The sequence below is a fragment of the Neopelma chrysocephalum genome, unplaced genomic scaffold, assembly GCF_003984885.1.
Source record: "Neopelma chrysocephalum unplaced genomic scaffold, ASM398488v2 Primary Assembly neopelma1_274, whole genome shotgun sequence".
Taxonomy (NCBI): Eukaryota; Metazoa; Chordata; class Aves; order Passeriformes; family Pipridae; genus Neopelma; species Neopelma chrysocephalum.
Genome location: NW_020897936.1, coordinates 2,313,746 through 2,336,334, shown reverse-complemented (window position 1 = coordinate 2,336,334; position 22,589 = coordinate 2,313,746). Strand labels below are relative to the sequence as shown.

The window sequence follows — 22,589 nt, the reverse complement described above, 5'->3', positions numbered from 1 at the left end:
TGTAATGAAAATATAAATTAACCTTTTTAAAGGAGTGATTTTTTTTTAAAGTCAGAAAAAAATGATAAATTCTCCCTCAACACATTTAATTCAAATTTTTTGAAAGGACTTTAGCTTTTTGACACTTCTGCGTGCTACAAGTATCAGAACGAGCCTCTTCATATAGCAGGTGATGGTGTTTCAGGAAGTTTGGGCAAATTTCATCCTCTAGTGTTTTAGGACTGAGTTTTTGAGGAGGCTTGTTGAGCAAGTTTTTTAGAATAATTTCTCTTTGACTTGTTTTTGGTTTCTTTTTTAATTGTTTTTGGTTTGTTGGTTTTTTGGTTTTTTTAATGTGGTACTTCGTGTTTTTGTAAGGGAAGAAATTGTTAGGGTAAAAAATGTAAATAAATTGATTCTGAAAGCTGGTTTATATGATTTTCAGTTCAAAATAATAGTTTTATATGAAGTGGTAAAAAAATATACTCTTGCAATCTGAAATTTTTAACCTTTAGAATATGATATGAAACTTGGTAAAAAATCAGAACAGCTTCAGTAAATTCTCTCTTTACACAAATTGTGTTTTCATAAGCCATTGTAGCAATTTACATGCTGGAACAGAAATGGTATTTGAATGGCACAGAGGAGATGTAGAAGATGAGTTGTCTGCGCATGAGAGCCTGTGCAGTACAGACAACTTAGCAGCATAGGGTAGTTCCTCAGTCTGGAAAAGATCTTGCAAGAAGTCTCCAACTGTTTTTGGGGTTCTTTGACACATAGATCTGCTACTCCAATTGGGTACAGATGCAATATTTTATCAAAACTAAAAGATAGATACATATGTGTAGTAAATTTTTTTAATCCCAGTATATGCTGTAGATAAATATAATTTTTTACCATTTGCTCTGAATTTTTGCTTAGAGCGTTTTAGAAGTATCACCGCAGCCGTTGATTGTTCTTTGTCCCTTTTCCATCTGTTCCAAATGGTCAGCTTGGCCTGGGCCACACCAACCACGTGCGGGAGCCCACCCTGGTCACGGTCCTGCAGGGGAAGAACGTCCGGCAGATCTCGGCCGGGCGCTGCCACAGCGCGGCCTGGACGGCTCCCCCTGTGCCCCCACGAGCTCCGGGTGAGCAACTGTCAGTGGGACAAGAGGGCACGGCCTTAAGCTCTGCCAGGGGAGGTTTACGTTGGATGTTGGGAAGAAATTCTTTACGGAGAGAGGGATCAGGCATTGGAATGGGCTGCCCAGGGAGGGGGTGGAGTCACCATCCCTGGAGGTGTTTAAGGTGAGACTGGATGTGGCATCAGTGCTGTGGTCTGGGAACCATGGTGGGGTTGGATCAAGGGTTGGACTCGATCTCAGAGGTCTTTTCCAACCCGACTGATTCTCTGATTCTAACTAAGGTTTTATAGCCGTTTGGTTTAGTCCTGCCTGGTGTTCCTGGGCTATGAGTGCAACAAGAATTCTGAACATTTGGGACAAAATTTGTTCAGTTTTATATCCATGCAGGGTTTCCTGTTATCTTAGTCTTAATTTGGCTGCTGTTGTGGTTTAACCCCAGTAGGCAGCTAAGCTGCTGTGGGGAAAAATCAACTCCATCCCAGCCAAAAGTAAACCAGCTCCCCTTTATCAAACACTGCTTTGTTTCTCTTCCTGTGGCAGGTGTTTCAGTGCCTTTGCAGCTTGGTTTACCTGATGCCATCCCACCACAGTACGGGGCACTGAAGGAAGTGAGCATTCATACAGTGAGGGCAAGGCTGAGACTGCTGTACCATTTTTCTGACCTCATGTACTCTTCGTGGAGATTACTTAACCTCAGTCCCAATAACCAGGTAAAATTCCTTTGGAAAAAACTGGCTTGGCTGTGTTGTGTTATGCCATGTTGCCAGAGAGTTTCTGACCAGGTCAAGATGGATCTTTGTAAAAAAAAATTTAAAAAAATATAATTCTGGATTAAACCAAACTTTGTCAAGGTATTGTTCTATATTTTCACTTACACATGTCAGTGTTTCAGTTTCCAAAAGCTTTTTAGCTTTAAAACTAAAACCAAAAAACACTAACCTGTTTCCTGAAGCACTGGATAGCCAGTGATTGCTCTGAAGGGTTTTATTGTGGGAAGAATGGAATTAATATCCTTTATTGACATGTTTATTCTGGTGCTGCTTTATTTCAGAACAGTACATCTCATTACAATGCTGGAACGTGGGGAATAGTGCAGGGCCAGCTGAGGCCCTTGCTGGCCCCCCGGGTGTACACCCTGCCCATGGTGCGCTCCATAGGGAAAACCATGGTACAGGGCAAGAACTACGGGCCCCAGATCACTGTGAAGAGGATCTCAACCAGGTCAGTGCTGCTTCCACAGGCCCTGTGTCATGCTGGTGTTCACCCATTTCCTGATCTTTGGGCGTTCTGAGCTCTCTGTCCAGCTTTGTTAGGGCAGTGATTCCGTAGCCCTTACATTTGAGTTACATTGTCTGGCTGTGTTTCTCCCCACAGAGGTCGGAAGTGCAAACCCATCTTTGTCCAGATAGCAAGGCAGGTGGTGAAGCTGAATGCCTCAGACCTTCGCCTGCCCTCCCGGGCCTGGAAGGTGAAACTGGTTGGAGAAGGAGCTGATGATGCAGGTGGAGTGTTTGATGACACTATTACAGAAATGTGTCAGGTATGTCTGGGAACTCAAAATGCCTGGGGAGAGGTTTTGTTCTCTCTTACGGTATTTTTCAAATTTTCCTTTTTGCAGCATAGCAAGTACTTGTTCTTCAGTGCTGAGCCACAGCACTAGGGCTGCCTGCTTAGGGGTGTCTCTTGAGGATAAAGAAATCTTCCTAGATTGTGTCAGGGAGATGGTATAAGGCCACACTATAATTAGTGTTACATTAGGCTCCTTGGAATTCTGAGATGGCCCCTACACATTACAGGAGCATTTTGCGGCCTCCCGTTCTGTCCAGCCAGGACCTTCTTCGAGAAGCTGTGCTGTATTCCATGCCTACAGCACATTCCATGCCTGCAGTGCAGAAACACCTCAGGCAGGTGCTTCTCACGTACCTGAAGACATTTTCACCTCTCACATTCAGTGCTGGAAAGACCATCAGTAGCAGGAAGTGCCTGGTTTTGCCTGTCTGTGACCAGGATGTTGTGGCCATTGTTAACAGCTGTCCTTTCAGATTCTCCAGACTGCAGGATTAAGACAAACCTGGTCCATGCTCATGTATTCTGCCTGTAGTTTTAAGGATGTGTCTCAGCCCTGTGACACAGCTGTGTTTGTAGCCAGGAGAAGGATTCAGGGCAATGCTGACTGCAGAAGTTTGGTTGTTCCTTAATCCTCCAAAGCCTCAAAATACAAAGAATGAGGATTTGGGAGGTTAATGAGTCTATCTGCTTAGTCTGGGACAGGACAAGAGCTATGGGTAGTGCTGGAGCTGGCACTGGAGTTGGAGTTAGGATACAGGATGGAGAAACTGAAGAACTCCATTTATTAGTGGATTTTCTGAAGCCTGTAAGACTAGAGTAGGGTTGATTCAGGTAAAGGCTTGAGGCATAATTTTTGGGTTCTTTTCTAGACAGTTTACATTCAGCCTGAGGTGTGATGAGGGTTCAGAACAAAACTGAAAATTTTTTTGGATCTTGGAAAAGCTGCACCAGTAGGAAAAAGAAGTTATGGCTTCTGATTATTTTGGAAACAGGAATGTATCACAGAGCAGCCAGAGGAAAATAACAATTATAAGCTGACATAAGGACATGTCTTGGGGGAAAAAATAAGCTTTTATTACTTACAGTCATCCTACCACGTTTACTTTCTCTTCAGTGTTTTGTATTAATTTGTAAAAAGTGATCATCACTCTAGTGGAATATTCTGTCATGTAATGCTGTGATGCCTTAATAGGTTGTTATCCCTGTGTCTAAGAAGGCTTTTTTGTTGTTGATTTTTAAGGAACTGGAAACTGGAATCGTAGACCTGCTCATTCCTTCCCCAAATGCTACAGCTGAAGTAGGCTACAACAGGGATAGGTGAGTTGTGTAGGACTTAATTTATTGCGGATGATAGGGATTGAAAATCCAAATCTAGTAACTGTTTTATACCAAATGATGAGGCTTCATGACTGTCTCTAGTATATTTTTTCCTTGAGGTTGTAATGTTACTTTATTAGGAGGAGAGGGCATGACTTTAACATGAACTTGCCAGATTGCTGATGGCAGAGTTCAGAGTAACATCAGGAATGGCAGCCCTTGTGTCAGGAGTGCTGCCTTCCTCAGCCCCAGTGTCTTAGCAGCTAAAGAGAACAATAATGGTCTTGTTTGGCCATTCCTTGGTGACAAGTGTGTGGGCAGTTTGCTCTTTTACTTCTAATGAAGTAGCACAGAAATAATACAGAGTGTTTTCACTGATTCTTTGTTGTTCCAGGTTTCTCTTTAACCCTTCAGCATGTTTAGATGAACACCTGATGCAGTTCAAGTTCCTGGGCATTCTCATGGGTGTGGCTATTCGTACAAAAAAGCCATTAGATCTTCATTTGGCTCCAATGGTCTGGAAGCAACTTTGTTGTATCCCACTCATCTTGGAGGATTTGGAGGAGGTAGATCTGCTCTATGTGCAGACCCTCAACAGCATTCTTCACATTGAAGACAGTGGGATTACTGAAGAAAATTTCCATGAGGTAAGATGGGAAAGTTGAAGCTTTCAGGTTTATTCTGGAAGTGGTTGCTTTGTCAGATTGACCTTCACTTCAGTATTTATATTGTTTCAGTCTCCATTCTTGGAATAACAAGCACATTGTGTGCATTTAGAATAGTTTGTGATCTTAGTGTATATAGTTCTGGGTGACTTAGAGTAAAAAGTTAAACTTGTATCACCGGAGTGACTTACACTCAACATGCTTTTCCTGTTTTGCATCACAGATGATTCCTTTAGATTCATTTGTTGGCCAAAGTGCTGATGGTAAAATGGTTCCCATAATCCCTGGAGGGAACAGTATCCCACTTACCTTTTCAAACAGGAAAGAGTATGTGGAGAGGGCAATTGAGTACAGACTCCATGAAATGGACCGTCAGGTAAGACTCCTTGGGACCCATCCCTGTTGGGAGTGGGAAAAGGGGGGTGATTTATCCCAGTTTCCATTACAGTTTGTGGTAAGAAAAGCTTGGCTTTCTGCATCTTGACTGTGTCCCTGTGGCTTTTCTTCCCCCACAAATTGTTTTGGGGTTTTCTTTTAAATTAGTCCTGTTTTTCTCAGTAATTGCTCAGTTGGCAGAAGAGCATTAGAAATCAGAGCTTGTCTACGCTAGAGTAGCCCCACTGCAACCACTTGAGAAAAGAACCTGCAATTTTGCATTCTGAGCACTGTAACTGGACATATTAACAATACAGAGGCTTTCTGAAGTAAATATTATTGGCAAACATTTGTTTAATTTGAAACTGTTTCTCTTTGCTATAACACAAAACCTGCAAATATTCCATGATATGTTTTGGAAAGTGTTCATTACCTGTTTGCCATTTGATCAGTGAACCTTGTGAAAGCAGGATACTAATTACAAGGTAGAGATGCATGTGTGGTATTATCTGTGTTGGAGAAGCAGCTTTCTCATCAGAGGTACCAAATCCTAAGTCTTGTAGAACGAGAACATTCTCACCATGCACCTTAGGTGGAAACAAAGTGTTATTTGTATTTACACAGTTCCTTGGGTTAGCCATCATCATTTGTGCTGCCAACTTGTACTTTGTGCAGTTCTGTTTAGTATCAAAACATGTTTTTAAATGTGCAATTACAATTTAAAATATCTGTGATGTTCTCCTGGATTTTGAGAAGCAATCCAGCCCTTGCAGAGGGTGCATGTGTGGGAGGCAGATGTTCTGTAGTTCTGTCTCTCTATCCTATTTCTCAGCTGAGAAGTTATTTCTGGTTTTGGATGGTACAGAAGCGGTGAAGGTGAGACAATTGCACTTCAAATGTCTCCTCTGTTTTTGGCCAACAGGTGGCTGCTGTCAGGGAGGGAATGTCCTGGATTGTTCCCGTTCCTTTGCTGTCCCTTCTGACTGCCAAGCAGTTGGAGCAAATGGTCTGTGGAATGCCAGAAATCTCAGTTGAAGTTCTGAAGAAAGTTGTGCGATACAGGGAGGTGGATGAGCAGCATCAGCTGGTGCAGTGGTTCTGGCACACCCTGGAGGAGTTTTCCAATGAGGAGAGAGTCCTTTTCATGAGGTTTGTGTCAGGAAGATCTCGACTGCCAGCCAACACAGCTGATATCTCTCAGCGATTCCAAATAATGAAGGTTGATAGGGTAAGTTGCTGGGTTTATTTGGCTTTTTTTTAATTATATTATTTTTTTATTCATCTCTATTATGGTCTGTCCTTTGCCAGCAGGAGACAGTTTCCGTTGTTCTAAAGTTACAGAAAAAGTATGGGATGGGACGTGCTCTGAGTTAGGCCCAGACATTTTTATTGTGCAGAAGGACATAGGCTGCATGAATTGCATCTTAATTAATGTGGTGCAATCGGTGATTAAAGGTCAAGACAAGTTCTTGCACTAGAGACAAACCTTGTTCTATTGTAACTTGCCCACAGCGATTTTCTGTTCCAATCTCTTTTTTCATTTGGTAATTTTCATTGTGTTTTTAAGTGTTAATTTTGTCTAAGTGGCAACATATGACCAGTAGTGAACTATAACGTTTTTAAACCACTGCAGTGAGTTTACAGTGTGTTATTTCACATAAAGGATGCATTCATTTGGCATTGTTTTGGGGCTTTGTGCAGTGAAAGCACGTTGTCTGTGAACAACATGAATCAAAAATGTGACAAAATCAAAGATGACTGGCTTATCTGTCATCTTGGGTCAGGTGTCTTTATATTGAGACACACTCTGGTTTGGAACTGAATGTTGCTTGGTACAGAGGGCTGAGGAGTGGGATCAGCTCTTTAAATAGCTGAGTTTCATCAGTGGGTTGAGTTATTTACAGAGTAGGTGATACAGCAGTAGTTTTGCACATACTTAAGGATGAAGCAAATTATGTAAATGAGAGGCCAGTCCGCTTCCTAAAAGGAACTTGGGGCTAGAATAATATCTTTATTGATGATCTGCATGAGGGGATTGTGTGTACCATTAGCAAATTTGCAGATGACACCAAGCGGGGGGGTGTGTTGATCTGCTGGAAGGCAGGAGGGCTCTGCAGAGGGACCTGGACAGGCTGGAGAGTTGGGCTGATTCCAAGAGGATGAGGTTCAACCAGACCAAGTGCCAGGTCCTGCACTTTGGCCACAACAACTCCAGGCAGCCCCTCGGCCTGGGGACAGAGTGGCTGGAGAGCAGCCAGGCAGGAAGGGAGCTGGGAGTGTGGATGGACAGGAAGCTGAACATGAGCCAGTGTGCCCAGGTGGCCAAGAAGGCCAATGGATCCTGGCCTGGATCAGGAACAGTGTGGCAGCAGGACCAGGACAGTGATTCTGCCCCTGGACTTAGCGCTGGTGAGGCCACCCCTGGAGTGCTGTGTCCAGCTCTGGGCCCTCAGCTCAGGAAGGACATGGAGGGGCTGGAGCAGGTCCAGAGAAGAGCAACGAGGCTGGGGAAGGGACTGGAGCACAAGTGCTGTGAGGAGAGGCTGAGGGAGCTGGGGCTGTTCAGCCTGGAGAAGAGGAGGCTCAGGGGAGACCTCCTCACTCTCTGCAACTCCCTGACAGGAGGGGGGAGCTGGGAGGGGTCGGGCTCTGCTCCCAGGAACCAGCAGTAGGACAAGAGGGCTCGGTCTCAAGCTCTGCCAGGGGAGGTTTAGGTTGGGTATTGGGAAGAAAGGTTTTACAGAGAGAGTGATCAGCCGTTGGAATGGGCTGCCCAGGGAGGGGGTGGATTCTCTGTCCCTGGAGGTGTTTAAGGTGAGACTGGATGTGGCATCAGTGCCATGGTCTGGGAACCACTGTGGGGTTGGATCAAGGGTTGGACTCGATGATCTCAGAAGTCTTTTCCAAGCCAAGATTCTGTGATTCTGTGCATGGAGAACGCTGACCGGCAGAGGCAGGGAAGGAGCAGTGAAACGGGTGCATTGGATGTTTTCCTTGATTCCCAGCTCACCAGTTTCCCCCCTTCTCTCCGCTCCCGCAGCCTTACGACAGCTTGCCTACCTCACAGACTTGTTTCTTTCAACTGCGGCTGCCCCCGTACTCCAGCCAGCTGGTGATGGCCGAGCGCCTGCGCTATGCAATCAACAACTGCCGCTCCATAGACATGGACAATTACATGCTCTCCCGGAACGTGGACAATGCCGAGGGCTCCGACACGGATTATTAACACTCTGTGAACAAAATCACCTTCCTTTTCCTACAAATAGTGCCCTAAGTCCAATTCATCGTTGACATAATTTTACGGTAACCATAGATGTTTTAGGAGCATAAAAAAAAAAAAACAAACCAGATGTTAATAGATGGTGGCCACATTTTAGTTACTCTAAATGTAACAAAAAAAAATAAAATTAGATGTTTTTATTTTTTTGTGATTGTACAAAAGAAAAAAGGAAAAACAAAACAAAAAAGTCTGATGGGTAAGTTTTTTCTCCTTTTTTGGTCACTTTTGATAAGTTTGCATGGAGACATTTTGGTGCATTTTTGTTGGGAATAGTACATTTGTAAGCCCTCCCAGTGAACATGAAGAGTTGTACATTGTGTATAATTGTTCATTAGCCAGGACTGTTTTACATGAATATTCACATATTTATTTTGTTTTAATTTGAATTGCCTGTGCAGGGTTCCTTATGCAGAGAAAAATAAAGCAAATTCAAGGATTGGTGGCTTGTTATGCATTTGTGAACTGGGGTTGGTTGTCTCAGTCTTCATATTTTTTATATTTTGTCTCAGGAAGTCATGGTGTTACAGTGTTCAGGCAGGGTTTGACATGTGAAGCACCTTAAAATGTTTCTCTTCACTGACTGTGATGTGTAGCACTGCTTTGCTTTCCCAGTGTCCGAGGGGCTGCTCTGTTTGGGTGTTGATCCTCCTACTGCAACACAAGTCCATCTTGTGCTTGGTTCCTTCTTGCTTCTCCTTTAAACATTTTGCTCCTCCAGAGGAGTTGTTGGCAGTAGCAACGTGCTGCATTCAGAAACCTTTGAATCTTTTGGCAAAAAAATAATGTTTTTAATGTACAGATGGACAGAGTTGGTTCCTGATTGGAGTACAGAAAACTGACAGTGGAGGTGACAGGACAGTAGTTGAGGCTGTGGGTTTATGCACATTCTTGGCTCTGCCTTTGCTCTCCTTTTGTTGCAGCTGTACCTGTTATGATCAGCATGGCTTGGGTTACACTGGAGTTCCATCCTTTGTGCTGCACAAAGGAACCTCTACTCCATGTCTTAGGGGAGTGCTGGGCAATGGATAATTTCCAGTGTAGGAAGGACCTCATTTGTGTCAAACCAGAAATGCTGCTTGGTGTTGAGGAGCAGGATGGACCTGGAGAGTGTCCCCAGGTGAGTCAGGGCTGCTCTGCCCCCGTTCCCCCCATCCTCATCCTCTCTGAGCTCCTGAGGAAGGTGCTGTGGGGCCTGAGGGCTGGTGAGAGTGTTTATCAGTGTCACCTCACCTGGGTCAGGACTGGTCCATCTGAGCCTGGAGTACAGGCAGAAATTCCTGTTGTTTTTCCTCACGTGTTCACTGTGTGTTCACAAGGATGAATTGGGAAATTCCTGGCTGTCCAAGACTGAACTGGTTGTTGCTGCCAGCTCAGAGTGCTCAAAGCTTGACAAGCCATGGGACTGTGCAGGTCTGGGTTTTACTGGTGACATTCTCCAAGTCAGGACTAGTTGTTGACTCCTGGAGAAGGCACAGGGTTTGTAGCTGTGACCCCCACACTGCAGGGGGGTCAGCAGTCTGGGGGGAAGGGGGGGCTCAGGGCCCTGAAATCAAGCAGACCTTGTTTCCTGCCCCCTTGTGTGTTCTGGTTCCAAACTGGACCGAGTTTTTGGTGTTGTGGGGGAGTATATTCACATTGTGGTCTAGATTTATGGGTGTAATACATAAAAACTACGGTATTACCAATAAAAGGGGAAACCACTGTATTAAGTCCTGTATTGCCTGCTAGACTTCACTGATGTGTTTTAGTGCTACTGAGTTGTCAGCCTGTTTTAATCAGGCAAAGGAAATAATAGAGCTGTGCCTAAAAATTGCAGTTTTATATGGACTGTGCAATTGGCTTCTTGGATAATGAGGGTATTTTTGGAGGCAGTTTACACTGAAATGAAAGAGAATGTTGATATTGGTAAATATTGATGTTGATTAGAGGATTGTGTTTGATGGAACTTTAATGGCTTGGAGCTAAAGAAAACCATAGGCCTATTTTCATCCTTCCATCATACCCTGAATAAAATGTGATCACTTTATATACTCAATTTTCAAATTGAATTGCTAAGTGAGAAAATTTATTATTGGTGCTGAAAAAATGTATCAACACAATTGTGTTCAAATTTTACCATGTCATGAACAAATATCCCCGTTCACGTTTGGGAAGAGCAAAGTAAAATGACTTTGAGCATTTGTATGTAAATAGGCAAAGAAACCAAGTGAGTGTTTTAAGATCCTTTTTAGCTCTATAAAGTAAAAATAAAGCTACAGCACCCCCACCCCCCAGACAGTCCTGAGAGAAAGGTGGCAGAAATGTTTAAGTAATAAACAGACAGATGCAAACCCTCTTTCATATCTTGTAGCTACTTGAAAATCTGTTCCTGTTCCCCCTCCAGAGCCGTCTCTCAGCCCAGGGGTTGGAGAGCTGGCAGCAGGAGAAGCTCTTTGGTTCCTGGTGTGACTGTGTAAATTCCTGCCTTGTTTTGGCTTGTCAGCACTCTGTGACACTGGTGTTGTGTGTCCAAGGCAGGAGTGGTGCCAACATCCCAGTTTCCACCTCACAGTCGGTCTGTTCAGCTCCGTCTCCTTTCCGGGCTGTGAGTGCTGGGTTGGGATTTGCTGTTTGTCCTTCCTGTCCACACTTCCGGTTCTGTTCCTTCGTGGTCCACAAGGGTCCCACTGAAATCTGAGGAATGAGTGAATGAAATGCCAGTTTTACAGTGTCATGCCATTAAATAAGTCTGAGTTATGAAGATGCAATAATCCAGTTATCTTCCTTGTTTGTTTTCTGGGTGTTTCTCACAGATACTCACACTGATCAAGTGTTTCTCTAGAATTCCAGCTCTGTGTGACTGAGTTGCTGTAATGCTGTGCTTTATTTCTTAGCTCAGCCAAATTAGAGTGCACCAAGGATATCTGTGGATCAGTTAACCAGGATGGAAAGGAGCAGTGAGTATATTCCCTTATGCTGAGAGCTGTAAAGTTCTCTTTCCATTTTTGCTGCAGCACACGAGGAGTGTTTTCAGGAGGTCATAACTGGCTCAGCAGTTTTTGCAGAGGAAAGAAGCCACCCTAGGCAGGTAATCTAATAAAACAGTTCTGCTGAAATGATTTGAAACTTACCTTCCTAAGGAAACTGGAAATACAATTTTACCATTCTAGTCTTGCAGTAAAAATTGGCTTCAGGTGGAATTTTGATAACGTTTCCATTCTTTCTATTCAAACATGAACAAAAGACAATGTACCAGCTGAAATAAATCTTTCTTTCTTTCAAGACCACCTGAGGCACCAGAGCCAGGCTGGTCATTAGGACACCCCAGGCATTTTCTGCACATTAATTAAAGGAGCAACAGTGTTGTTAAAAGGATACAGCAAGGAATTGGAAAATCAAACCAGTTCTTCCTGAGGAACTGAGGCCCAACTTCAGGACTTGGTTTTTTATAGTTTAGATGCCAAAGAGCAAGGGAAAAAGCCTGCTCTGCTTCAGCAGCAGTTTTTCACATGTTCTTTGTGTTTTAGAGAGGTACTGCAGTCACACCATTGTCTAAATTTAAAGAAAAGCATGTATCATGTTGGATATTTGTGACACCCTTGAATAATTTCTGAAGAAGTCAGAAAGAAGTCACAAATTTCCTTGGGGGACAAGTTGGCTCTTACAGTCTTCCAGTTACTTCAAAAATTAAAATGCAGACCAGTAGTAAGGCTGCAAAACTAAACCTGCAAATAACTGTTAAAATGCAGCAGGTTATTTTAAACCTTGATAGCCTTGAGATAGTTGAATTCCAATGATGGCAGTTCCAGTTCATGTGTTTTTAACTCTGATTTCCTCAGTGTTCTGTTACCTGCAGTAGGATTAATTATCAAGCATGTAAATGAGAGCCAGGCCTGCTGTGGTGCAGGCACAGGAACTGCTGTGCTGCCCTGATAAAATACTGAATAACTGGTCTGTAATGGAACAGAGATGTTGAGACTCTTAGTGGGACAGAACAGTATTTCTAGAAATTAGTATTTCTAAATTTGCTTTAAGGACACACACACACACACACAGAGATGTTCCTACTCTGTGTAGGGTTTTAATTTAAACCAAAATCTTAACTGCTGTACAGCTTCACTGTGATCCAGGCTGGAACTGTTCAGGATCCGGGGTTTGTGAAGCTGGTCCATGTGCAGCCTAGTCCTGTTTGATGTGGAAGCTGCACTGGCATTGGTTCCCCCCCATTTAGTGATCTGCCTTTCTTTGGAAGCAGAAGGTTCTTCAGTGGGTTATACTGGATGGGACAGGCATTTAAGGTAAACATAAGTTCAGCTGCAGAGTCAGCAGGAATGGGCAGGATTTTGTGGTGCTTTCCAGGAGTCTGAATTATGAATTTACACCAGAATTGCTGAACAAAATGGGAAATAATGGAAAGCAGAATTTGGGGATGTGCTCACAGAGAGCAAGGCACAGGGCTTGAGAAATGCTGTAATTCAGACAAACCCCTGCAGAACTCACACCTGATGGCAAGGATTTTTCTGGATTGTTAGACTGAGACTGACCCACAAGTCAAACCTGGGCCGGGTGACTGCAGGACACAGGAAAGGGGCACTCACGTTTAACTTTCCTCAGGAAAAGTCTGGAAGGGCAGAAAGAGTCTTGGAATGCAGTGTGACAGCCCTGAGTCCCAATACCACACCAAACCCAGGGTACCACAGCCGGTTTTCCACAGCAGAATAAAACTGTGCCAGCCTTTGGTGTCTGGTTCTGTAGATGATGGCACAGCATCACCTGCACAGTTGCAGTGAAGTTCCACTTCCATGAAGCAGAGCAGCAGGAAAGGGACAGCTTTGTGGTCTGTGATGAAAATAGCTCCTTGGTTTGTACTTTGCAGTGAGAAATGGGTGTTTATATCCAGCTGGGCTGTAGTGTGTTCCTAATTTAGCATTCAAGCTGTAAGTTACTGTCCTTTCCTGTAGATTAGTTCTCTGAACCAGCATTTGTTCATACTGTGTTTCCTTTAATGTCACCTTGGAAAGATTCCTTGGTGTATCTTACATTATGTAAGTACATCATGCAAAGGGTCCGCCTGTGTTTTGTGTGCGTTGACTCCCTGCTTCCCTCATTTAATCAAGGAGCCTGGTAAAGGTCTTCCACTGTCAATCACTAAGGAAGTGCTGCTTGTCAGGTACTCTGCTTTTGCTGGGAAGACCTTACAGGGAGTGGTTATCCCCCTTAGCAGATGGAATGATTGTATGGATATACCCTTCAACAGAAATTAGGTAATCACTCTGCCTTGAAATTTGTGGAAATCACACAGTGACTCAGTGTGTGCTGTGCCTTTGTGCCCTTGCCCATTATTAAGGAGTTTAGAGCGTGGGGTCCACTCTGAACCTTGTGATGGAACCTCAGTGGGAGGCCCTTCCTTCATCTCTGTGTTCTGGGGCCTCTTTGTAGATCACTCTATCTCAATTCCAACTGTTTGTATGTCCTTGTCTTTGTTTTTTCCATGTAGTAATTAGTCAGGTGAACTGTGCCATCAAACTCACTGCACCTTCTCAGACTAATGTGAAATTTTGTTAAATTCCATCAAATTTATTGAACTCTATCAAGTTATAATGTGGCCTCAATCAAAGATCCTGCTGCTCCCTCCTGAGTGAGGTGCATTGCACTCACCCACACCAGGAGGGACCTGAATTGCAGTTTGGGGCAGGTCTGGCACTGTGTGACAGCAGGGCAGGGTTTCCAGTTTCAAGGAACAACAGAGAGCAAACGTTTTTTCCTGGTGGAGATGCCTTTTGCCGGTGCACCCTTTATGAAACAAACCAGCCATTTGTTTGGACTTAACTGGAAGGCAGGGAAGTGCCACAGGTCATTGCTCCTGAGTTCAGGTGAGGTGAGATACCCACCCTGATCATACCCATCCCACAATTTGCTGCACCTAAAGCTGAACCAGCTTTCTTGATGCTCTTTCAAGCCTCAGCTTTTTGTCTGGCTGGCTGTCTGGGATCATGTTGGCACTTCTCTCTGCTCTCAGCATCACTGAAGGACACTGTTCTCTGACCCTCTGCAGCCCAGCCTGGGTGATGTTCCTGCAGAAATCCACGTGCAGGGTGTGCAGGGCCCCCCCGTGCAGGGTCACGGCCTGCAGGCTCTGGTCTGTGATCCGCACACAGTTCTCCAGCTTGAGTGTCCTCAGCTTGGGGCAGCTCTTGAGGAGCAGCAGGATGGAGTCATCTGTGACATGGCCACATCCAGACAGGGTCAGGGACAGCAGGTTTGGACACCTGGAAACATGATGGCAACAGGTGAGATGATGGGAGAAATAAATCCCAGAGCTTGGATGAGCTGATACTGTCAGGAGTAAATATGAACTCTGGAAAAACACCTCTTCAGCGAGAGGGGTAAAAAGGCACGAGTGGGGGGGACACATGTACATATCAGTCTTTACAAAGCTTAACCTCCTTTGCTTTTTGTGTTGGTAGGAACACCTCCAGCTCAGCTGGCAGTGGAGAAGGGGCTGTGGAGGCCTTTTTGAGCTGCAGCTCCATTGTTTTTTCTTAGGGAGTTGCCAGGTGCTGTGAGGCACAGGAGTGAAGACCCAGGAGAGATAAGATTCATTTCAGGAGGAAGGTGAGGACAGCTGAGGGAAGAGACTGCTGTATGTGGGCAAGTGGGACACTCCCACTCTGGATTTTCAGAAATTACAGGTCTGTTTGAGCTCCTTGGAATTACTGAATGGGTGCCAGCTGCTACCTAAGAGTGTTGATGTTTGAACCCCACACAGGTCTTAAATTCTCCTTTGAGTCACTGAAACTGGTAAGAACTCCACTGTCAAACAGGGATGCAGCAAATGAAAAAAGCTTAATTTTGTGCTGCTTGGGGAGCCCTGGGCAAGCACAGGAAAGGCTGTTGCTGACTTCCATTGGCTGTCCTTGAGCTAGACCTGGAGCAGCTCTTTATGCTGACCAGGCAGGGACCCCTGTGCCCACCCTGCAATGTCTGGTTCCTGCTCACACCTCTCCAGGCAGCAGCAGTTCAGCAGCATCTATTTAGCTAAACACAGCCTCCTGTTCCTCCATGAGCACAGTCATGGACAGAACAGGAGCCTCCTCCATCCTGTCAGAACTGTGTTGTGCCCAAGCACTTCCATGGACAGATCTGTGCTTACAGCACATGCTTTTAGGGGTACAGCAGCAGAGGGCAAACATGGGGTCCTGCCATCGCTGCAGCCTCGTCATTTGTCCTTTAAAACTGGTGCTCAGCACGTTCCTCTGCCTCCACACCCCACCCCCCATCCCTGCTGCTGCTTGACTTCATCTTTGGAGCTGAGAGAATGAGATCGTGTCAGCTGCATAGGCTTGTTTTGTTACTCTTCCTTTACAGTTAGGAACAGTTGGAGAAAAAAGCTGGCAGGGTCAAGAAAGGCTCTGACTTCCCATCCCTTGTGCCTTCAACAAAATAAACTTACTTTGTACTTCGCACTCAGGGAGAAAAGCTGGATGTTTAATTTGCATTTGAATGCTGGGAGTTTTGTTGGAATGCTTCCAATGATTGCTTGTATTATCCTTTGTAGGAGCAGGTGTGCTGATCCTTTGCTTTTTAATCCAGATTTTTATCAGTTCTGGAACAGTTATGTCTGAAATTTGGTACTTGGAATTAACACCCTGCTTTGACCCCCATTCCCATCCTTGTTTTGAGCTCTGGTGCTGCCTCTCTCCAGACACCGGGTCCTGTCGGTATCCTGGGATTTGTTGGCTTTTTTCAGCGTTGCTCCTGGAGCTGAGGGCTGGCTGTGGCACTCAGGTGCACCCTGACAGGGCAGGCACTGCCACTTCATGGAATGGATCTTTTATTAGAGCTGCTTTGTAACAACAAAGCCGTTGTAAGAAATGCTCTGCACCCAGGGCTGCTTTTCCTCTTTCTCTTCCCTTAGTGTAGTTTATAAGAAAATGAGTTAAATTTCAGTATAAAAGCAATACTTATTTCTTAGAATGAAATCAATCTCATGTTTAGTTACATGATTAATGAACTTGGCTGTTATGATGTGTGTATTTGCTGTTTGCAATCATGACTTTCCCCTGGGCCCCCACCCCCAGACACTGCCAGAGTGGTGTGGGTCAGTTAAGCAGCAATGTAGGAGGCAGTATTGCACCTTCCCATAGTAATTATTCACTCTTCAAAAAAAAATAGAAGAAAAAAATAGACTTAAAGAAAGTCGATATGAAGTATTCATTATTTCCACCATAACATGAATGTAACATTGTATTAAAATTGTAAAGTCAAAGCACTCACTTCATGCTCCATTTCAGGCATGTTGGATGGAGTATTTTAAAAATAAGGTAATCAGAAGCTCTCACTTCTCTCATTTCACTCATTTCAAGGCAGGGAACCTGCACAGTCACACTTAAAGAACGTACCTGTTGCAAACCTGTAGTAAAAAATCCCTGACAGTGTTCTCATGCCTGTTACAGAAGTCTCTCTGGAAACTGTTTTTCATCCAGTCCTCAATGTTACACACCTTGACTCTCTCTGAATACCAGCAGATGGACAAGTATTTTAAAGCAGGTCCCAGGAGAAAATTATCCTTCTTTAGTTCCACTGGAGAATGGAAGTTCAACAAAGGCCACAGTAAAGGATCCTCAAACACTTCTAGCAACTTGTGACATGTTTTTGCTAAATTTTTCCTACTGTTTTTGTCCAGAAAAGAGAAGAGGTGCAGGAGGCATTCCCGGTTCAGCTGGGTGATGTGCATGGCAGGGCTGGAACAGTCCCAGTCTCCTGGGCTGTGGAGCAGATGGTGCTGCAGGGGCTCAGCCTCCCCAGGGCTGTTGCACATATATGGTTGTGGAATGGGGTTTATTTTTGGCCCACAAGTGGTGCAGCAGCTCAGAACAGGAGAAGGCAAAGAAACGTGCACACAGCTCGTGTTCCCTTCTACGAGGGGCTGGAATGGGATGTGGAACAGCAGGGCCTGACTGCCATGAGATGCTTCCTTAAAAGGGATTCTTTCCCCTAGACACTCCTGGAGTTTAGCACAGTTCCTGGAGTGGGGATGGGGTGCAACCACAGCTGCAAGGAGTGTCTTTGCCAGCCTTTCCCAGTGGCAGGACTTAGCTTTCTGAGCAGCAGTTTGTGTTTACAACAGTTGTGGCCTTTATTTGTTCATTGATTTTTGTGAGGTTGCACTTTTGCTTCACGTTCAAGGACTGTTACAGTGGATAATGAGCTTTCAAAACATCATCTAAAAATTCCCTGGGTACTTTGAAGCACATCCACACCCTCTGCAGCTTCAATTTGCAGCCTCAGAGCTGTGGACAGTTTCCTGCACAGTTATTTGGGGCTGGGCTCTGATCCCATAAACAAAGCTGGCTGTGTCCCACCTCCTGCAGGAGGGAAGGAATGGCACAGACTCATGGGAACAGAGGTCTATGTTTAGCTCCTTGTGGGCTTGTGCTTTAAATAGATGTCTTCTATTAGGCTTGAGGTTTACAAGTTGGGTTGGTTTGGTTTTGTAGGTTTAGTTCTGTTACCACAAATACCTTTTTTCCACCTTTTGGTGGAAAAAGGAGATATGGAAATGGTTTTACAAGTATTTGTTTTCCAGTAGTCAGAGAAACCGGAGCAGAAAGTTGCTCCTGGAAGAAAAATAAAGTGACAGCAAATGGTGGGTTGGAATTAAAAGCAATAACAGCCCTTGAACTTTAATGTTTGTGAAACAAAAATGTTTGAGATTAAGGTATTTTATATGAATCTTCTGCCTGGTGTAAGTGCAAGAGAAAACATTTAACAAATGGGTTGATAGAAAGAGCAGAACAGCACTGTGGGGGGTTTACAAGTGGCTTGCACTTCTGTAACAGCTGGGAGACTGGATGTACCTGTGTTTTCATATGTGATAGGGCTGAGGGGGACCCAAGTTCACTTTTTCCTTCTTACCCTGAGGATGCAGTTTGAAATTCAGCTCTGAGAAACACAACCTGAAACGTGTTTGCAGCTGCAGCAGTTCTACCTCCCTGTCCTGAGGAGGTGCTGGAGTACTGTGTGTCTGCACTTGGGTTTCACCCTTTAGCCATTTTCTATGTACAGTAAGCTGGGCTTAACAACTGCCACTCTTCCTGGTTTCATATCCTCTGCCATTTAATCTCCTCCTTGAAATGAGAAGGACATTCCTGCTCAGAGCCAGGCTCTGGACAGTGCCAGGAGTACTTCAAGAAGCCAAGGAAGGGACAAGGTTTCACATACCAGGTAAGGCAGTCCCTGGAAAACAGCAGCTTAAATGGTGTCCCAGCAGGTGTTGTTCTTCATTCTCATATTGGCATTTTCAACCCTCACTTTTAAGAACTTACCTTCATTTGTGAGCAGGTTTGAACAGCTGAGACTGCTCAGATGTTACACGTACAGGAATATTATTTTTAAAAATATGATTTAAAAAACCCCAACCAACCCCAAAAGACAACAAAGCACCAAGCCAGCAGAGCTGGATGACAAGGGAAGCAGTGCTGGGATGGATTCCTGCCAGAGTGGGTGCACCACAATCTGACATAAAAATTAACAGCACTTGGGTGACAAGATCCTGTAAAACTGAATGGCAGGTGCTCTCTGGGTTTAGATGCAAGGTTTGGTAGAGGTATTACATGGTCAGGAACACTTCAATTGCTTTATTTTGTTTTCCCCAGCACAAGGTGCAATACCCTGCCAGCTGTGTTCAAAGACTGACACTAAAGTTGTTCTGCAAGCCTGGAGAAGGACAAGAGGAGCTTCATGTTCTAAGGAAAGGAGACACTTTAATGGCACATTTTCCATAAACACACTGTGTGATGAGATATAATTCACATTCATCCTGGAAATGCTCCAGAAACACACAAGATGAGCACAGTCAGTAAATCCTCACTGAAAATTACACACAAGAGTTTAATGGTAAACAATTACAACTATGGCACTACAGTACTTGAGGAGATCCTAAAGCACGTTGGAATCAGCTGTCAAGGTGCCAATGACCTCATCAGTAAGACACAGACACAGCAGTAATGAAACATTGTTGGGGAAACTTTGGAACACCACGTGTTACACTTTCCATTGCTGGACTAAAATCCTTACAAACGGCCTCCTGCTTTTGATCCAAGTCCACTGTCCCTGCCTGTCTCAGTTTTACACTCTCTTGCTGACAGCTGAGAACTGGACATTTTGCATTTTGTTTGACATAAACCTTGTCTCCAGTTGTAGACGTGGCTAAACAATAACTAACAAAAGGACAACCTTTCACGGGACAAGTTTTGGTGAAAAATATGCAAGTCTCTGAACTGTAGAGAGCAGTTGCTGCTTGCAGAGCAGTCACAAGCAAGAAAAAAAATTCTTGCCAGCCTAGTGTGTATTATGATCAGCAGTAAGTAGAAAAGAAACATTTGGCTTAAATGAAAGAGATATCCCCCCCATGAGCTAGTAGATAAATATAGGATATACAAGTAAGGTTAAAAATGTAATACTAGGCCAGGTGCAGTACATGTTACTGGTTCAGTGCTCAGTTACTTTTTTTTTTTGACACCACACTGAATAGAATACAGTGGATAAGCAAAGTTCTCCACCAGGAAGAGAAATACTTGTGTTGCCACAACAAACTGTTCATACTGTCCATCTGGGTTTGCAGTGGGAGAAAGTTAAATTAAGAAAGGATTTACACTGTCCTTGTTCCAGCAGAGCAGATGGCTGAGCCCTCGGCAGCTCCGAGGACACGCCTGCTGTGATTGCATCGTGTGCCCGGGCCAGGAGACAGCCCTGCCCAGGCTGGGTGCTACACACACCAAAGGGGCTGCAAGGAAATGCTCAAGTGAGAACGTAACTCTGACCCAAAAAGAAGTAGAAGCTGATTAAAATAAGTGAATGCTGCTGAAGATTACAAATTTAAATTTCTAAGAATACAGAAAGGCACATTTACATCACTGTTCTGCAAGAACACTGCACACACCTGACTACTGCAAGGTATATTGCTGCTGGCTCATAGCTCCTGTACTTTAAGCTTGGCATTGTCAGAGGAAGGTAAAATGCTAAAGGACTCCAGTCCAAGCAGCTTGCAGACAAAATGCAGGTATGGATGGGATCTACACACCTTCCCAACTATTGTGAGCAGGGAGGGTGATAATGTGCTGTGATGCTTCTTTACCTGCCCCACACCCTGCCTGCAGGAAAGGGAGAAATGGAAGGTGACAAACTATCTACAATTTAAAGCAATGAATAGGTCTATGTATTGTTCAGCCTCATTAAAAGCCAACATCCCTACATATGAGACTGTGTATCAAATAACAACTCCATAGATTTAACCTGTGTGCAGTTCCATATCCATACACCACCAGCGGTGCTGAATGTTTTCTGCAGTTTTGTATGAAGCCAGTTTCTCCCTTTCCTGGTCTAAGATGCTGTGAAAAAGCTCTCCAGAATGCCACTGTCCCAAATATCTGGCTGTGATTTGTCTTTTCCCTGGCCCTGGCAAGGCAAGGGCTGGGGCACAACCCCTTCACCCTGCCAGGGCTTTCAGAAGCAGTCGCTAAAATGGGGAATCCCATTTTGAGTTCTTGTGTGTTTTCAGACTACTGTATTTTATTGCTAACAAACAAACACTGCTAACAGGGGCTGTTTGATGGTGTGACTCTACATTAAGTATATTCCAGTCTCACTCCCAGCCCTGTGAGATTTCAGGAGTGCCCAGCTCCTTGCTTGGCACAAGGGTCCAGCTAGAAAGGGTGGGCTGGGGGAAGAGACCTGAAATGCAGCATTTGGCAAATGTCAGATTTGGTGTCAGACTCCTGGTTTGTACAGGAGTGGTTCTGCTCTCCACCTTTTTTTCCATCTTGCTGACTTCCACTGTTCAGAACAGCAGGACAGCTAAAATTCAGGTTGTTTTTTTAGCACAAGTCTTTCTCCATTACATGGCCAAGTTTTACAAACTGTATCACATCACATTCACCCAGAGCCTAAGCCAAGGTGCCACTGCTACAGCTCCCTGAGTGCTCTCCAGGCCACTGCAGGCTTGGCTCACCCCCTCCCTCACACGGGCTCTGCTGGCAGGAACAGCACCTTCTCTGAGTTGGCGTTGGAACTGATTAAACAATTCCATGCAAAGCACCTGGAACACCACCTGCCTCCTTCGGGGTGAACTGCAGGCTCTGCTTAGCCCCCAGACTCCCAATTCCCACCAGGAAAGAAGGCTGAGGGTCCTACTGCCAGGAAGTTTCCCAAGTTTTCAAGCAAATCGGTGTTAAAGGTCAAATTTCAGGATGACAGCCTAAAACAAGGGATGTCTAGTGCAAATCAGGTTCAGCTCAAAAACCATGAATCTCAACACAATTTGGACAGGTAATTTTAAGATAGGGTTTTTTTAAATTTGAAGTGGGTGGGGGGTAGAGCATATGTGAGGAATACTTGAATTAAATTGCAGTATTAATACAATTGAACCAACTGTTTATTTACAATGATTCCTGAAAGTCAGCAGCCTGAATACACACCAATATAGCAGCAATTACCTGGTCTACTTAATGATGCCACATCTCCTCTCTTCTGCAGACAAAGAAAGATTGGTCAGAGGTCACTGTTTAAGTTTCCTGCACGAGGGAAAATAGGACGTACAAACAATCCTTTGAGTGAAAGAGATTAAATCATATCTACGTGACAGCACTGAGAACAGCATGAAGTTGTATTGCTCTTCAGAAGCACATTTATCTTGCTTGTAAGGAGGACAGAAAGCTTCTTGGATGTAAATGTGCCTTTAGAAAGTGAGAACTGAAAACATTAATATAAAAAAGTCAAATAACTATTTCATGAAACTATATATATAAAAATTGAGTTATCACAACTAAAGCAGCAAATCAAAATCTGCTGAGGTTTTCTGGTATAACTAAAAAAAAAAAGTTAGTTTGTGTCCAAGTTCAGTAAGTCAAATGCTACCATCGACACAACAAAACTAAAACCCACAAGAGGAAATTGAAAAGTGCACAATGAAATCAATAAGTCTTGGATCAAGTATTTATGGAGAAATGGAAATGTTTTGTCCGGTGGACTTGATAAGTGAGACTGAGAAGGAGGTATTAGAGTTTGTCGGCGCCGGGCCGGGCCTGGCGCTCCACGTAGAACAGGATGTAGGCCTTGGCCTTGCCCACGGTCTCCTCGTCCGTCAGGGTCACAGTGCTGTCGTTGAAGTGGAACCAGCGGCCCTCGTGCGCCGCGTACGCCGTGTAATGGCCAGAGCCCACCCTGCCAGAGAGACACAGTCACACACTGCACCTCACCCTGCCAGAGAGACACAGTCACACACTGCACCTCACCCTG

At 44.5% G+C, this 22,589-nt stretch overlaps 3 protein-coding genes across 4 annotated transcripts in view; 1 reads left to right on the top strand and 2 right to left on the bottom strand.

Annotated features, from left to right (window-relative positions):
* Positions 1–8,748, top strand: part of HERC1 (HECT and RLD domain containing E3 ubiquitin protein ligase family member 1) — a 118,541-nt gene extending 109,793 nt beyond the window's left edge. Inside the window, exons 71-79 of the mRNA XM_027704409.1 lie at positions 971–1,109; positions 1,647–1,816; positions 2,158–2,327; positions 2,481–2,646; positions 3,916–3,992; positions 4,387–4,639; positions 4,881–5,033; positions 5,955–6,260; positions 8,073–8,748. Coding sequence (XP_027560210.1) covers positions 971–1,109; positions 1,647–1,816; positions 2,158–2,327; positions 2,481–2,646; positions 3,916–3,992; positions 4,387–4,639; positions 4,881–5,033; positions 5,955–6,260; positions 8,073–8,258 — 1,620 coding nt within the window. The 3' untranslated portion in view covers positions 8,259–8,748. The remainder of the gene's footprint in view (positions 1–970; positions 1,110–1,646; positions 1,817–2,157; positions 2,328–2,480; positions 2,647–3,915; positions 3,993–4,386; positions 4,640–4,880; positions 5,034–5,954; positions 6,261–8,072) is intronic.
* A 5,094-nt stretch (positions 8,749–13,842) lies between these two features.
* FBXL22 (F-box and leucine rich repeat protein 22) lies at positions 13,843–17,127 on the bottom strand. The gene is made up of 2 exons (XM_027704387.1): positions 16,694–17,127; positions 13,843–14,560 (listed from the first exon to the last, which is right to left on the bottom strand). Exons 1-2 carry the CDS (start codon positions 17,110–17,112, stop codon positions 14,215–14,217), a joined length of 765 nt encoding a protein of 254 aa, XP_027560188.1. The 5' UTR covers positions 17,113–17,127; the 3' UTR covers positions 13,843–14,214.
* Positions 17,128–19,037: 1,910 nt separating this feature from the next.
* The window catches only part of USP3 (ubiquitin specific peptidase 3), a 43,117-nt gene continuing 39,565 nt past the window's right edge, over positions 19,038–22,589 (bottom strand). For both annotated transcript variants that reach the window (XM_027704386.1, XM_027704384.1), the window contains one exon: positions 19,038–22,514. In XM_027704386.1, coding sequence (XP_027560187.1) covers positions 22,349–22,514 — 166 coding nt within the window. In that variant the 3' untranslated portion in view covers positions 19,038–22,348. The remainder of the gene's footprint in view (positions 22,515–22,589) is intronic.

Excerpts from the sequence above, each read along its gene's own strand:
- FBXL22 (XM_027704387.1), bottom strand. The coding sequence starts at position 17,112 with ATGTGCAACAGCCCTGGGGAGGCTGAGCCCCTGCAGCACCATCTGCTC. Across the intron at positions 14,561-16,693 it reads TTACTACAGGTTTGCAACAG|GTGTCCAAACCTGCTGTCCC; the intron begins GTACGTTCTTTA and ends TCATGTTTCCAG.